At 37.2% G+C, this 16,783-nt stretch overlaps 1 protein-coding gene across 1 annotated transcript in view; it reads right to left on the bottom strand.

The window, feature by feature from the left end:
* TTK (TTK protein kinase) overlaps positions 1 to 16,783 on the bottom strand; it is a 41,858-nt gene that overhangs the window by 9,828 nt on the left and 15,247 nt on the right. Inside the window, exons 7-15 of the mRNA XM_049818156.1 lie at positions 12,332 to 12,440; positions 12,154 to 12,229; positions 11,974 to 12,071; positions 10,847 to 10,937; positions 10,053 to 10,149; positions 7,117 to 7,298; positions 6,855 to 6,991; positions 5,176 to 5,302; positions 3,979 to 4,071 (exon numbers count right to left, since the gene is read on the bottom strand). Of these exons, the coding sequence (XP_049674113.1) occupies positions 3,979 to 4,071; positions 5,176 to 5,302; positions 6,855 to 6,991; positions 7,117 to 7,298; positions 10,053 to 10,149; positions 10,847 to 10,937; positions 11,974 to 12,071; positions 12,154 to 12,229; positions 12,332 to 12,440 (1,010 nt within the window). The remainder of the gene's footprint in view (positions 1 to 3,978; positions 4,072 to 5,175; positions 5,303 to 6,854; positions 6,992 to 7,116; positions 7,299 to 10,052; positions 10,150 to 10,846; positions 10,938 to 11,973; positions 12,072 to 12,153; positions 12,230 to 12,331; positions 12,441 to 16,783) is intronic.

The following is a 16,783-nucleotide window of genomic DNA, read 5'->3' as shown; positions in this document are numbered from 1 at the left end:
ATACAAGTCAGCATGAAGAAAAATTAAGAAGCCACCAGTTACAACAGAAACAACCCTCTATCAGAAACCATCTTGGTACCACATTATATTTCACTAGGTGTATTTGATCACAAGTCTGAACTATTCCTAAAATGAAGCATGCAAAATTACACTTCCCACAAAGGTAAGGGCTTGACCTGCCACTGCACATCCATTTCGTCACACCAAGATGATTTGGAGGTTAGACCACATGGCACATGAGAAGGGGCTGAGAGCACTGAGTCCCTCCACTCTGAAGATGAGAAGGCTACAAGGAATCTTATTGCTGTCTTCAACTATTTAAAGGGAAGGTATAAAAAAGACAGACTTCTCTTGAACCATCAAAGTATGAGAGGCAACATGCATAGCTAACAAGGAAAATTCCAATTAGATATCAGGAAATTTTTTCCACCATCATGTAGTCGAACAGCTTGTCCAGAGGGGCTGTGAAATCTCCATGCTTGGCAATACTCAAAACTTGACTGCAAAAGACAACAAGCAACCTGCTGTGTTTAGGCCTTGCTTTAAGCAGACCATTAGACCAAGAGACATGCAGACACCCCTTCCATCCTACCTCATTCTACAATTGTATGCTGCCAACACAGGAAGCTTTTCCTCCTGGAGGTCCCTGCTGACTGGAAGCTGGCCAGCGTTATTCCAATTTACAATATGGTCATGAAGGAAGACCCAAGAAACTACAGAACTGTTAGCCTAACCTCAGTTCCTGGAAAAATTACAGAGATCATCATACTGGGTACTGTTGAAAGGCATTTAAAAGAAAATGCAATCACCAGGCACAGTCAACATGGGTTCATAAAGGGAAAGCCCCATTTAACTAACTTGATATCCTTCTACCATGAGGTCACCCACCCAGTGGATGAAGGGAAGGCAGTGGATGTAGTTTTTCTAGGGTTTAGTAAGGCTTTTAATACTGTCCCTCACAGCATCTTTCTGGACAAGTTGTCCAACTGTGGAATGAATAGGTGATCATCATAGGTCCCTTCCAACTGAAATATTCTATTCTATTGTTATTCTTTTCAATTTATTACTCTCTGGATTAATAAAATGATGTAAGATTCTTAACTTGTTTGCCTCAGTCTTCACTGGCAACCTCTCCTCCCACACCTCTCGAGTGGATGGACTGCAAGACAGGGCCTGGGGGAGCAAAGTCCCTCCCACGGTAAGAGAAGATCAGATTGGAGACCACCTGAGGAACCTGAACATACAGAAGTCTATGGGACCTGACGAGATGCATCCCAGAGTCCTGAGGGAATTGGCTGATGCAGTGGCCAAGCCAGTCACCACGATACTTGAAAAGTCACAGCAGTCAAGTGAAGTGCCTGGTGACTGGAAAAAGGCAAACATCACACCCCTTTTTAAAAAGGGGTAGAAAGGACCCTGGGAACTACTGACCTGTCAGCCTCCCCCTCCGTGCCTGGGAAGATCATGGAACAGATCCTCCTAGAAGCTCTGCTAAGGCACATGGGAGGACAGGGAGGTGATCGGAGACAGCCAGCATGGCTTCACCAAGGGCAAGTCCTGCCTGACCAACCCAGTGGCCTTCTAGGAAGGAGTGACTACAGCAGCGGACAAGGGAAGAGCTACTGCTGTCACCTATCTGGACTTCTGTAAGGCCTTTGACACAGTCCCCCACAACATCCTTCTCTCCAAATTGGAGAGATACGGATTTGATCAGTGGACTGTTCGGTGGATGAGGAATTGGTTGGATGGTTGCATCCAGAGGGTAGTGGTCAACGGCTCGATGGCCAGACGGAGATGGGTGACAAGTGGTGTCCCTCAGGGGTCCATACTGGGACCAGTACTGTTTAGTACCTTCATCAATGACACAGAAAGTGGGATCAATACAGGCTGGGGGATGAAGGGATGGAGAGCAGCTCTGCGGAGGAGGACTTGGGGGTACCGGTAGATGAAAAGCTGGACATGACCCAGCAATATGCGCTCACAGCCCAGAAAGCCAACCATATCCTGGGCTGCATAAAAAGAAGCGTGGCCAGCAGGTCGAGGGAGGCGATTCTCCCCCTCTACTCCACTCCAGTGAGACCCCACCTGCAGTACTGCATCCAGCTCTGCCATCCTCAGCACAGGGAAGACATGGACCTGTTGGAGCAGGTCCAGAGGAGGGCCACAAAAATGGTCAGAGGGCTGGAACAGCTCTCCTATGAAGACAGGGTAGAGAGTTGGGGTTGTTCAGCCTGAAAGAGAGAAGGCTCCGGGGTGACCTTCTTGTGGCCTTTCAGTACTTAAAGGGGGCTTATAAAAAAGATGGGGACAAACTTTTTAGCAGGGCTTGTTGCAGTAAGACAAGGGGTAATGGTTTTAAACAAAAGGGTAGATTCAGACTAGATATAAGGAAGAAATTTTTAACCAGGAAGGTGGTGAAACACTGGCACAGGTTGCCCAGAGAGGTGGCAGATGCCCCATCCCTGGAAACATTGAAGGTCAGGCTGGATGGGGCTCTGAGCAACCTGATCTGGTTGAAGATGTCCCTGCTCACTGCAGGGTGAGCACCTTTTAAAGATGACTTTTAAAAGGTCCCTTCCAAACCAAACTATTCTATGATTAAGATATTGCAACTTTTAAAACCAATTTCCCATCTCTTATAACACATCCAGACTGTTTCTTCTATCACTAGAAAGCACACAGCTTGATTGCTCAGTACCACTTCGGTTCTGTCAGTTTCTGCATATGCAAACATGAAACCAAAATAAAAGTAGGCACAAAGGGTCATAAATATAAGCCAAGTTTAAATAAATATGATTAGATAAATGCGTTTAAAATTTTGAAGTCTAGACATACGGGGATTTTTAAACAAAATTCTAGTGCCTTTTCCATGACTATTTACTGGATTGTAAGATGCCTGAAAACCAATAAAGTATACATGCTGTTGACAATAGTTGTCACTTTTTAAGATAGCACTTCTGCACTCCTCAGTTTTGCAAGGGAGGCCTATTTTAAGTGAGTATACTAATTGCACCATGAGAGCTTGAGCATCCTCCATCCAAGTAAGCTACTGATGAAATGGCAACTATCAAATATTTTTAATTAAAAAATAGAAAAGCTATAAAACAAGGTCAATCTTAAGTACTTATCTCAGATACTTAAAGCCAGTTCAGGAAAATCCATGCATTTAAAACAAAACACCAGATGATTTAGTGGACTGAACTTTAGGCTAAGATTAGAGATACTCAGTTCTAAAACTAGCTCTAACTAAAGCTCTCTGGGCAATTTTTGGCAAGTCAAAAAGATACGTTAAAAAAAGAGAGAGTTTTAAATAGAAATGTTGTCATTGAACTTAAGGATCCAATTTATATTTCACTGCATGCCTCAAAGTAACCATTTCACTTTCTGTGTGCTGCAGACTAAGTACTACGTAGGCTGTTACTGAAGATTAACCAATGAGTCCATGAATCAAATTTCCCTTACAGAAATTATTAGGCTGTCCCTGTGACTAATAATACAGGTAAAACAGAGGTGTGGGAGACAGAAGAAAGCCAACAGAAGAGAAATCTAACTCACACAGAACTGGTTATATTGGTTTTGTTATAATTCTTTATCTTCTGAACAAGAGGTTTTGCCAAAACTGTTTCCCAAGCTCCTGTGACCCCAAATTTCCTTATAAAAAGCAGCTAACTGTGCTTACCATGCTGTAATAATTGAAGCACCATTTTCATAATACATTCATTCAGTTGTTATTGCAGGCTATCTGAAGACTCAGATAAAACGGCATTGTACCAAATGTAATGTGTGCTGTTTCTTCTGCATCCATGAGGGAGAAAGTCTAAGCATAGCATTAAAGTGACAAATTCCTGGATTCTCTGGGTCACTCAAACACTTTGTACATGCTAGTACTACACACTCAGATAACTTCAACGTTTGTTTACAATACAACTACTACTGTGTAAATGAGTGACTGTCTAAAAGGATAGAAGAGCACCTTACCTTACTTGAGCCTCCACTACCTATTTGCTTCAATATTGTATAAATTCTTCCTTTGATGGCAAGACATTCATGTGATGGTATAGAAGCTGGAACCTGTGTACATACAGAAAAAGTTAAGAAAACATTGATATACATGCAGTGGAACTTGGTAGAACTCTACTTTTTATCAAGTTAATATGCTTTAAGTTGTCTTGGTCTTTCTGAACAACATAAAGTGTAGTAAAGCTAAGCTTTAAATAGGTCTTGAAAGCTAAAGATCCCAATAGCAGAAGTATTTGTATAATGATCATCACTTGGCATGTTAACATCACTGAACTCTTATAAAAGATACCAATGCTTTTCACCCTGGAAATCAAGAAAAGGGTGTTCCTTATAAGGCTTCTCAGATCGTTAGAGACACCTCCCTCTTTACAGATAACGTTGGAAGCTTTGTTTAAATCCAAGACATTTTCAGTCACAGCACGCAACTTAGAGCTGTACTCAAATCACCTACTATTTTATTTGAAGTTAACTACTAGCTAGCAGACTTAAGTGCTGTGAAGCTGAAACAGCCTGTCTTGCCCGTACCTGCTATACCAAACTGTAGAACGCCCACAAATTTTAAATGTTAATCCTCTGGTAGGAAGCTTAAACCTATCCCCCAATTCTGTCTACAGTTAGCAAAATTCCTACCTGAATGTGCAATCCATCTAAGGTAATCCATTTTTACATGATTTCAGGCCACTACAAATGCATCAAAATTTATGAAGTCTAACAAAATGCAGAATGAATGTAATTCTTCATTCTTTTACCTCCCTCAGACTCTTATGATTTGCAATGCACACCGCTTCTCTTTATGGGTACTCCACTGTAGTGTGTAGTACAACTATAAAAGCATAGCAGAACAAAAATAGTGACTAGTTCTTGTCTCTGTCATGAAGTAGAATCTGAAATGGCTTAGATTGCAGACTTAAAGGCTTCAGGATTTTGACACAACTGAACTGATTTTTCAAGAAATGACTTATTTTACCTAAATTCAGAAATACATATGAAGAAACAGTTATTTTGAGAATAAGCAATACAGACTACTTTCCATTACTCATCCAGGAAGATGAACAGCAACTTTAGATTAAAAAATACATATACTGCATATATTTAACGTAGTCTCCAATGAAAATATGTACTGAAAAATGGCAAAAGACAGCCTAAAATCATTACCTGCAAGCCAGCTTGATTCTGAAATGGAGTTGCTGGAGTATGTGGCAAGAAATATGAGAGCTGGCTGTACGGAGTAGAAATTTGACATCCTGGTAGAAAGTTGTTCTTTACAACTGGTGTTCTGAAACTAAAGGAAATTATGAACAATATCTGCGTTTAGTTGTATATTTTTAAAGATTATTCTAACAACAAAATTGAAATTTTCAGTGCTGCTTGAAAGTTAAATGCTATTGACTAGCAAAAGCCCAAGCCTCTGCTACATTCAATAATTGGCATTAAGACCACTTCAACTTCTTGACTTTGAAGCCCTTTAGAAGTACACTTAAACTATAACATACTTAGGAAACATTTCTTAAAACAGTAATTAATTAAATCCCCATCTTCAGATACTAGCCAGCACTCCGCATAAACTGGAAAATGAAATTACCATATAACTGGAACAGCTGACCATAAGACAGAAAGATAGTCTAAGCCACAGTCAGTTTTCTTTAGCTTATTGTTCTTTATTCAAAACTTTTTTTAGATGAGACTTTTTTTAAAGTGAGCATATTGAGACAAACAACTTCAAGGCAATCATGAGAGGTTTGAGAACTTTAGCTATGCTGTATATTAGCATAAAGATTGTGTATTTCAGAAAACTAAAGATTGCAAGAAACCCTTTATTTTTTTTTATTTGTTCCCTTGATATGTCTACCATATATTTAGTTATATTATAAAATAAATGTTTTTTCCACAGTATTTACAGAAACTGATGCTAAGATTAGAACTGGATAAGAATGTATATGCCTAGGACTTTTTTGTAGAGAATAAAGTGACAAAAGTTGGGAAAAAAACCCAGTCAAAACCAGTCAAAAGGCACGGTTCTCACTGAACACAAAAGCACTCAACAATTCTGCATTTTTACCACATGTCATACATACTGTGTGTAATGAGAATTTATTTTTAAAAAATTTACATATTATCACAAGTTTGAAAGAAACAAGAACAGAATCTATTCAAGGACTACTTTTATCAAGGCCCATCAATGAGATGATGTGCTTCATTCACTACGTATATTCTAAATTCTACAGCTACAGAGACAGAGGCCCTACCAACAGGAACAGTGCTTACTCATCATATAGCCTTGACCTACATGATTCATCCTAGAGACTTATAAAAATAGTAAGTAATCATGTAATTAGAAAGATTTATTAACATATGCACAGGGGTTTATGCCTAATTTAAGACTGCATGGATAAACAAATGCTAGCATTTCCTAACTTGAGTGCTCAATTCTGCAAGCCTCTAGATTCCTTTCACTTCTTTTAAACAGAACCCAGACATTTGCATCATGGGAACCAGACTGATACACAGTTATCAATTTAAAAAGCCTGTCAGCCACAAACAGCAAGGCATCCAGAAGAAAGTGTCATATAGCAGAAAGAGAAAGAGGTAAATACTGTAATAAGGCCTTCTTGATTTGATGTACTTCCAAATGCTGAAAAGCTGACATGGAAGACAAAGCTCTCTAAATGAAATCTGAATCTTAGAAGTCAGGCATTTGACATCAAGCATTGGAAGCACTCAAATCTAGTTTGCTATCTGAACAGAAAAGCTTAAGAAACCCTGTTGAAAACTGCTAAAGTCTTTCCAGAGATCGACTACCATTTATGAGTGTGTAGCTCAAAGAACTAGCTTACCAGTCCATATAATCACTATATGTGGTGCTTGGTGTTCCACAAACACGTGATGGATCACTCTTCTTCGAAACAGCATCTGGTGGTGATAATCCTTTTGAAATGGAATGACCAGACTGTTCAAGGCTCGATTGTTTTCCCTACAGAGGGCAAAACAAGGTATTATTCCACAAAAGGAACCACAATTGAGAACACAGAAATCATTTTTTTCAACATGTAAAGGCTGCTGCAGCTAGAAAACCACTACGTATTCTTGTTACTTTACCTCTCTGTAGCAGCTCTGCTGTGTCACTTCTTGACTTGGCCATTTTTTTCTGGCATTAACAGAGTTTAGTTTAATCTGATCCAATTGCTTTCTATAGCTTTCACCAGAACTAGATGGTTGCTGTTGACTTTCCAGACTCCTTGGCTCTGGTATCTTCAGCTCCTGATGCTGGATTTTATTTTCTGGAAGAAAAAAAAGTCAGATAAAGACTTGATATTTAGTACTTGAAACAGTTTCTGGCAGATTTATCCCATAGTTTCTAGAATAATTTTACCTCATTTTCTGTATCAGAATAAATGAACACAGTTGACTTACTGGAATCAGGCATTAAAAGGCATTAATGTAATCTTCAGGATTCATATTCCATTCAGTGTAGTGACGTGGCAACTTTATTCAGAATCTTAAGATACTACTATATCAGTAACAGAGATACAACTATTTCCTTCACCAACGCACAGAAAAAGATCATATTCATAATTTTTACTACAACATCCAGGGACGCTGAGCAGGTTTATAAAGCACTGAAGATAAGTTTACTGCAATACTTCAAATCAGAAATCTGTTGTGTGTGACAACAGGCAGCCTACAAGCTGTAATGACTGAAGACAAAGGCATAACGGGAGAAGGCATGCTCCATCTCAGGGTTCCTTCTGCAGACATAACAGGACATTGAATTGGTAGAAGATTGCAGGTCAGGCTGCAGATAGCACAGCCTAAGAATGCTCCTGCACACGGTCATTCAGTTTTCTTTTCCCATGACTAGAAAGCAGTATTCCATGCTAAGCAGAAGCTGAGTGCAATTCAGCTACCAAAGGACTGAGCTAGTACAACCGGGATCTCATCTGGAAGCTTGAATGAAGCACAAACAGGGACAGTATGACCTGAAACCCAAACTATTCCCAATACAAGTCCATGGGAAAGGTTTCGCAGGGGGTTGAGGGGACACTGAAGTTAAAAAAAAAAAAAAATCACCATTTTTCAAATGAAATCTTTTTCTTTCCTTCCTACAATATATAGGTACATATATAATCCTAAATCCAGCTCTTGCAATATTAGACATTTTCACTGGATTTCTTCAGGAAGATCAGAAAGCCATCTAGGGAACTAGATTTCTAATGAAGCACAGAACTGGCAAGTAACAGTAAAAGATGAGTACACATATTCCATATTCCACAGTGTTGGTGCTAAGTCATTAGTAGTAACCTTCTAAATTTTACCAGCCCTGAAATACTTGCTATAAATCTGAGTTGTTTATAACATATCCCAGAAAGACCACAATGTAAAGTGGTCTCACACCACCACTATTTCTATGTCGTGAGGTGACTTCACACAACAGTCAAACTCCATGCATTAGATAAACAGATAAGTAGAGCTTAGGTTATTTTTCAAATACACCAAAACCACCTGTTTCTAAAATAAGTTAAAACTCATTCCTCAAAAGTACGTTAATAACGCAATGAGAATCTCAGCCATTCGAATGGTAGCAAAACTTAGATTTCTTTAAAAATAAAATTTCTAAAAATTACAATACGGTTAACGCTGAAACACTATATTGTTTAAAGCAAAAGTGTAACAGTGCATTTGATTGACTGAAATTTACTAAGTCTCTAAAGAGTACACATTTATTTAGTACAAGTGTCATTCACACAAAGGATTCCTGCAATACAAATTCATAAATTGGATTGCACTGAGTATATGGAAAGAACAGAGAAAATAATTCAGGGGTTTTTCACAGGACATAGGAAAAGAGGAAAACAATTTGTCTTTTGACAAAGCGTTTTCACACTTTTGGAAAACCTCATAAGAAAGTAACTATGCCTTTAAAGAAACTTATTTATTCTGTACTTTGCCCAAAGATTAAGATGCATGCATATCCTGTGGTAAAACTCAGGTGAGGAAAACACTATATTAGAACAAGTTAAGAAATCCCCACAGTGACATAAAGTTAACATGTACATGGGGCAGTGAAGCTGACCAAAGACGACAGATACTTAACAGTTGAAACCAAGAAAAAGAGAAGCCTGACCAAAGCGGAAGCAATTAATTCAGATATGTGAAGAATCCTAATCTGAGAAACAGTCTGATATGTAAACAGCAGCAGAAAAAGCTAGTTTCACATAATGGATAAACAGGATAGAAAGCAGAGCACTGAAAGCAACAGATGACACAGAGGTTCTGAATTCAGAGAGAATTGCGGGAGCTTTGCACTTTTTTTCTAGTGAAAGACAATGTCACGGTCTCACCTTTTTAAACCTTACTTCAGCCAAAACAATCTCAGATTAAACTTCAACAAAAGAAATTAGAGCTATAGCATCTATAGGGTAAGCTAGGAGCATGCATAAGGAAAGTCACAGGAGAAGCAAACTACTATAATTTGAGTCTGTCTCAAAAAAAAAATCTAAACAACCCCGTCAAGAACATTGTAATACTTAGTTTGAATTTCCCTCAGCCAACATCGACCTTATTTTTTTTTTTGTATAAACTAGCACTGATCTGATACTCTGGCAATATTATTTTTACTACACTTAGGCTGGCAAGTCTTAATCTGAAACCTTGCATTGTTGCTATGCCAATGCCTATTTATGTCATGTGTATTGTAAGAGCTAAGGACATAATGAATTAGCACTACACTGTGGCATTTTACTTCAAGCCCAGCACTCCATACTTTTGGGCAGTGTTGCAGTGAGGATTTTTTTGTGGGTTTTGGCAGGGTGGATGTGGGGAGGGTGGGTTGGCTTGCTTGGGTTTTTTTACTACTTTCACATATACCACTCAAAAGTCAAATTTTAATTAAATGCTCCTCAATTCCAAGCAGATCAACTTTTTCACTTTTTGAAGAATTTTTTATTTAGGAATGCATTTTTAAAAAAATAAAGAGCTAATTTTCAATGCTCATTCTATTTCAAACTACTGAAACATCACGTATTAATAGTTACCTTCTCTTTTCATCGCAAGACTTGCATCCATTTTGGTTTTGAGAGTTATAGTTGAATTGGTAGCCATTTCTAAGCTGTCCTCATCCAACATCTGCAACTGTAAAGAATTTTTTTCTTGTAAGGACTAAAGAAAACAAAAAGCATCTTAAAAAGAATCAAAGGAGATGCCAAGTACAGTGTCCAAAAGACATTTCTTTATGATAATTAATGACCGATGCACCACAAAGGAAACATGCTTCAGAAAACAGTGCAGGGTACACAGACAAGTATTACTGATACTATTTTTAAATCCATCAATACTCTGAATGTCCAATCATACAGTTTCTATTACAAAGACCTAAATGCTTTCTATTCTTGAATTTTCCTTCAGGGGGCACAAGACATAAAAATGCAAGGCATAGTTCAAAATTAATCTTTATCAAAAGCCATAATTTACAGCTCCATAGAGCACTTAATGAACTCAATTAAATGGACTTCATTGAATACAGTACTTCCCGTGATAAGACTCATGGCTGAAAGAGCTCCTATAGTCGAGATGAAATGTGTTTATCCCCTCTTCATAAATCATATGACAGATGTATTGTTCAGAGAAAGCTCTTAATGCCTGATTATGCATAACAATTTTCAAATTTAAAACCACAATGAATGTTTCTATTCACAATTGATTACTTAACATAAAGGCAAATTCTACCTTATTTCTTTCTTGAAGAAAGTGTTGTTATTTTTTTCCTTTCTAATACCATAGGACAGCCAGGTAGACTTCCTTGTATCTATTTTAAAGAGATTTAGATTACCTGTAAGTCTCCCGAGTCACCCCCACTAGATTTCACTTCTGATGGTGGAAAAGGTGCAACAAAGGCTGTACATCTGGAACTGGGTATTTGCCTATTGAGATAACATTGTTAATTATATCACATGCCAACATACAATGTAACGATTGCCTTTTGTGAACCGGATGAAAAACACAGTTGCGTGAAGACTTTTGGCTACAAGTTTCAAATATACAGAAAAGCAGGCACACTGACAGCCCAGTGAGAAACAATACAAGAAATCTCTAACAATGCCACCATCATCCTACGAAATAACAGATCACTTAATTGGTTGTCTTCCATAGAAAACAGTAATAAGCTATGGATAAGATCCTAAACCCCAATGGTGTGTTCAAAAGTAAATTTTGAAATACAGAACAATACTATTATGTGAAATGCATCATCCCACTACTTTCACAGATTCAGAATATTGGGCTTTAACTTCTGAGAGGCTAAGTAAGCAGTTTTCACTCTTTGGTTACGTATTTCTCCCCAAAGTTCCCATTTCTGCATGGATTTAATCACACAGCAATAAGGGAAGAAAGTTAGTGTAACAGACTTGATTTGGCAGGGCAGGGAGCAGAAAGCTTTCTCCTCTGTTTACTTTCAAGCTATGCTACAGTCAGGTAACATGTAGCAAAATACTATTTTCCTTGTCAGATTCTTCCACTGCTGAACAGTTATTCACAATAAAGTGACCATAACGACTTCCTTAATATAATCATTATCATATAGATTATGTTAAAAATGAGGATTTAAAAAAATCTTTTGGAAGTTACAAGACTGCCTTATATTTAATTTTAGAAACTGGAATACACAAATGTAAAAGTTACTTTAAACAAAATATATTTTTGCCTCACTCTCCATTTCTTTTGAGCCGATTGATTAGTCAGAACAAGAAATTGATCTTTGCATGCTCTCATACAAAGAATCTGAGTAGTAAGATATGAAATAGGTTATTTCAATTCCTACTGCAACTATAATGACTATTTGTCAAAAATCTTTAGATCAATGTTAACATTCTTAACATCTGACATTTCCACTATCCAGTAGAAACACTGTGAAAAGGAACATCAAAATCTGTTGTGCTGTAGTAAACCCAATAACCATACCTCTTCATAACACTAGCTGTAAGTGGTACATCCGTCATCTTCATATCATCACCAGCATCTGTTACCAGTTTAACAGGAACCCTCCCAAAGGGGCAAGCCTAAGAGCAAATTGAAAGTTATCAGGTATGTAAAGCAGAATGAAAAGTTTAAGATTTTGAAGCAAAATTTTACATGTGTTACCTGGTTAGATTTGTTTAGTGGTCTTAAGGGATTGTGGTAATTAACTAGAGCATCAAGTTCATGTGACTTCTCCTCCCTGAAGGCAAGAAAAAGAAAAAAAAACCACAGCACTGTAGCATTCATTAGGGTTTGGTTTAAATGATGTTTTAAGAAATAAAATACGAAATCAAGACATTACCCAAGCAAAAGTCTGGTAACAGTAGAAGAATTTTCACCAGAATCATTCCTTTTTATGCTTCTGTGATTTCCAGCTATGCTCTGAAGTCCAGACTCTTGTGTACTTGATACTGTAGGTAAATTAGAATTATTCAGATAATACTAAAGATTGTATTTGGTTCAAAAGAAAAAAATGTTCTTTCATAAGTGAAATTTAAAAATACATACATTAGTAATCTCGTATCAATGACATACATCACCACTTTCTACTGATGTGGACAGATATATTATGTAATTATAGAAGATACATTAATTCAGATAAAGAGAAAAAAACAAACACAGACTTACAACCAGAAGGAGCTTTCCAGGATAAGCACAAAATGGCCTGTAACAATTGTTAAATATATTAGCTACTTGTTTTCTACAGTTATAGTTGTAAACTATGTTTAAACACATAAAAGGGAGATTCAAGATGTCCAAAGACTATGCAAAGCAATTTAACTTCTAACTGTAAAACCTCACTGTTAATCTTATCCTATATGCAGAAGGAATACGAGCACCAAAACCACTGGTTTGAACAGTATCTTGGGGGAGTGAGGAAGAAACCCATGCTTTCAGAACAAGATGATTTTCCAAATCTACATTCTCAAAATAAACCTCCACTCCAAAACAGCATCATCTCAAGGATGCCTCTGAAGCTTGCTCCACAAGGATTACTCAAAAGATTTAAAACTGCTTACATTTGGATTCTTTTGTTAATTCCAATTATTTATCACTACACATGAGGAGGACACCCACACCTAAATAACTACAATAAATACTAAATTAAGCATCAAAACCTAGCTTGTTTCAGAGGTAGTATCTCAAAGGTACAGCTGTCTAGACAATCCCTACAAAGATCCTGCTACTAGAGACCCAAGATATTGATAATATCCTTGACCTGCCCTGTTGTCCTCAAGTTGAGCACTTGCTTTAGGGCTCTTATGTGGTGTTTCATTTTGATAGACCATTTTTGTGCTACATCAGTTATGTTTCTGTAGATCCATCAGGACTTAAAGGGTGCCTGCAATTGCTACTTTTTTATAACTTTCACTAGAACTGAAAAGGCTGGACACTTTTGCAATCACAACATGAGTAGCTAAGTTTTCACAGGCATACCTTCTTTAGGTTTTTCAGTATAATTTCCAGAAGGCTGCATACTAAATCCCTAACCACCTACTGTGTCGGGGTAGACGACAGGAATCAGGACATCAGAATTACCAATCATCAATTAAACACTTGTTTTTCTCCTTTCAGATTCTCCTTCTTGCTCTTAGAAAGGCACTTTAAATACAGTTTTAGTCACTGAAACCCTAAGAAGCTTCCCAATTTCAGTTACTAAACATGTTTTTCATACTGACAAATCCTAGGCTGAAAGAAATTTCAAAGTTCACCTCCAAGCCTCCTGACAGAGTTAGGCCACAGACACATTTCCTTCTAGAGCCAACTCTACTAACCAGTTGAAGAATTTACTAACTCAGGTGACTTGTTACCAAAGACATTTTGCTTATCCCTCCACCTCACTGAATCTGCCAACACAGCACTTAGAGTAATCCCTAATTCATATCAGGTAAATTCAATTGCATTAGTCTAAGCAATTAGTTAGGTTAAATTAAACCAGTTGATTTCACTGATAGCAAATTTGAGAGTGGTCTTATAAACCATGCTCTACTGCCAGGTCAGGAAAGATCAAGGTAGGCAATAGCAAACAGCTCATTCACCAGCCCCATATTAATCCAGTAAAGAATCTTGCTCAGTTATTGAAGATCTGGCAAAAGTTATGTGAAGTTGTACATTCATCTTAAAATTAAATGTCAAGTCAACCCCTAGTCACATTATTAGTAGACCTTTGTGAAAATGAAGTATTATTTCAGACGTACTTTACAGTAAGCAGAAGCAGAAATCAAGTTATTTGAAAAGTCATTCTAGAACCTCAAAACCACAAATATACAGGTCAGAACAACATGGTCATCATCCAAACTATTTTTGCCTAAAGGTGAAGAAGGGAAGGTCATTTCTCAGAGAACAACAAATGACCAGAAGTCAGAACACACTGATGCAAATACATCAATGCTTTAGTAACTGCCCATAAACACGCTGTGTTCGTGTGTTACAATATAGAAAAGGTAGCTTAATTCTTCATTTAGGGAACATTGTTGAGTACAAGCTATTTTAAGAGCCTTCAGATATACACTAACATCTTAAATTCAGTTATTTTCCTGACAAACCCTTTTAAAAATTGAAATTAATATTTGATTATTCAGGTAGAAAGATCTTTTCCACAATACAAGAAATTTTTTTAAAGACAGTCAGACACCAAGGAACATGTATTTTTAAAAAATCAAAGACAACTACTATATAATATGATCTTCTACATCACAGAAGCCTTGTTTTCCATCAGTATAGGAAATTTGCTTGACCAATAAACAGAATAATTCATGGCTATACACAGCCTCTCAAGAAGTCACAATTTAAGGACTTCTATATACCATTTCTCTTAAGATTTTTAAATTCTGGATCAGTTCATTTATTGATTTTTATTTTGAATCCTCCCATGTATCCCTTCTACCTTCAGCCAGCAGAAGATAGACTTCTGACAGATGAACACAGTATTAGCTATTTTTCTAGTCCTTAATTTTTTTATAAACTACTTGTGCCAATAGACCGAACTAAAATAAAAAAGTGCCTCATTATATAATGTAGTTCTAAGTTTTTCTTTACATAACATTGATACTTAGTTTTGAATTAGCAATTTACCAATCCAGTACCATCACCAGCTCACACACACACATTCCACACTTTTTTTCATATACACAGAAAGATTTTTTTCTCCAAGCTTACCACTGGATTCTCACATTCAGTTGGTGATCTGCGTACTGTTATTCCTTCAGGCTGAGAACACTTATCTGCCTCTCATACTATTCATGACTACAGTCAGAGACTGTGATCTTAAGGGTCTTTTCCAACGTAAATGATTCTAAAATTATTTTAATGACCTACATTTAAGTATTTTTTTCCCAATTAAACATATTTGTTTGCACCTGGTATGTCAAATACTTTAGATTTCTGTGCATGAATGAAAGAGGAGAAAAAGGAATTAAACCAATGGCTTCTAGACTTGCTGCACAGTTTTTATATTTGCATCACTACAATAACTGCATATAACTTGTCAAAAGCTTTCTGAACAATCTTTTGAAGCTGTGAAGAAATGCATTTACACATACAGCATTCCTGTTTGCAAATAAAAAAGCTTTCAAAAGCAGCTCTTTAAATGCAAATACAAAACAGACGAGACAAATGCCTATACACTAAAACAGTCTCTATTGTTCCAGAAGGACCAAATTCACTTAAAGCCAAGTTCAGCAATTCAGGCCACATATATCCCTGAGTTTTGAGATATTTCAAGTCCAGTGTTATTTGCCTTTTAAACTTTTATCTTTAAATAGCTGGATTAATACTTGCATTTTTCAAATCCTTAATGTTACAAGTTCATATAAATGAAATACTACATCAGCCTACTCTTCCCCCAAAGTTCACTGCTTCCTAAATAGCAAACAGGCTTCTGACATGTATTCCCTTAGCTCTGCAGCATGTAAAGCCAATATCATCAGATAGAAACTGTACAATCCATGAAGGATATTCCACAGGATATTCTCCTGCAGCACAGTACATCAGCTGTGGCACTTATGATGTCTATATCTGATTAGTGGTAAACAGAATAGGACCAAAAATGAAGTTTATTAAAAAATTAATACCATAACTGAATATTATTGCAAGTGTTACCAAATGTTTGATGCCTCCCCCCTACCACAACTAGTGTTTCACACAAAGGTTGATTCAACAGAAGCCAGCCAAATCTCACACCACATTCCTGAAGACATATCCCTAGGGAAATGAAATCAGACTAATTCTGTCCTTACACAAAGCAAAAATATAGAAGTGTTGGATATCACTCTTGAAAGAGTCAGTCACATGCACTTCAAAACTGAAGTCAAACCATTTTTTGCTCAATTCTACTCCAAACAAATTTATCTCTTGAAAACTTCATGAGGTAGCTGTTCCCTTATTGAAGTTGTATACCCAGCAATCAGTATCAGTTATGTTTTATAATAAAGCCAAGCACTCCGATTTTGTACTAATACAAGGGTTTTGTCCATTTGTAAAATAAATATTAAGTTGAAATGGGTTATTTTTCCTAGATTTGGCTTCACTGAAATGAATGCTAGAACTTCACGAACCTGTCACAAGATACACCTTCAAGTAAGCTGTCTGTATAGTTCAGCCTGCATGGTTTAGTTCCAATTCTTCTCTACCACCAATAGCTCCTATTTCACATTTCCAGCTGTAAGTCTCCATTAGAAAGTACAAACACCTAATGACAGTGAGAGGAGCACCCTCTGCAGAGTTAGAGAATTAACCATCCTATGGCTCCTGC

Source organism: Accipiter gentilis, chromosome 15 (assembly GCF_929443795.1).
Source record: "Accipiter gentilis chromosome 15, bAccGen1.1, whole genome shotgun sequence".
Classification (NCBI taxonomy): Eukaryota; Metazoa; Chordata; class Aves; order Accipitriformes; family Accipitridae; genus Astur; species Astur gentilis.
This window is presented reverse-complemented; position numbering and strand designations above follow the sequence as displayed.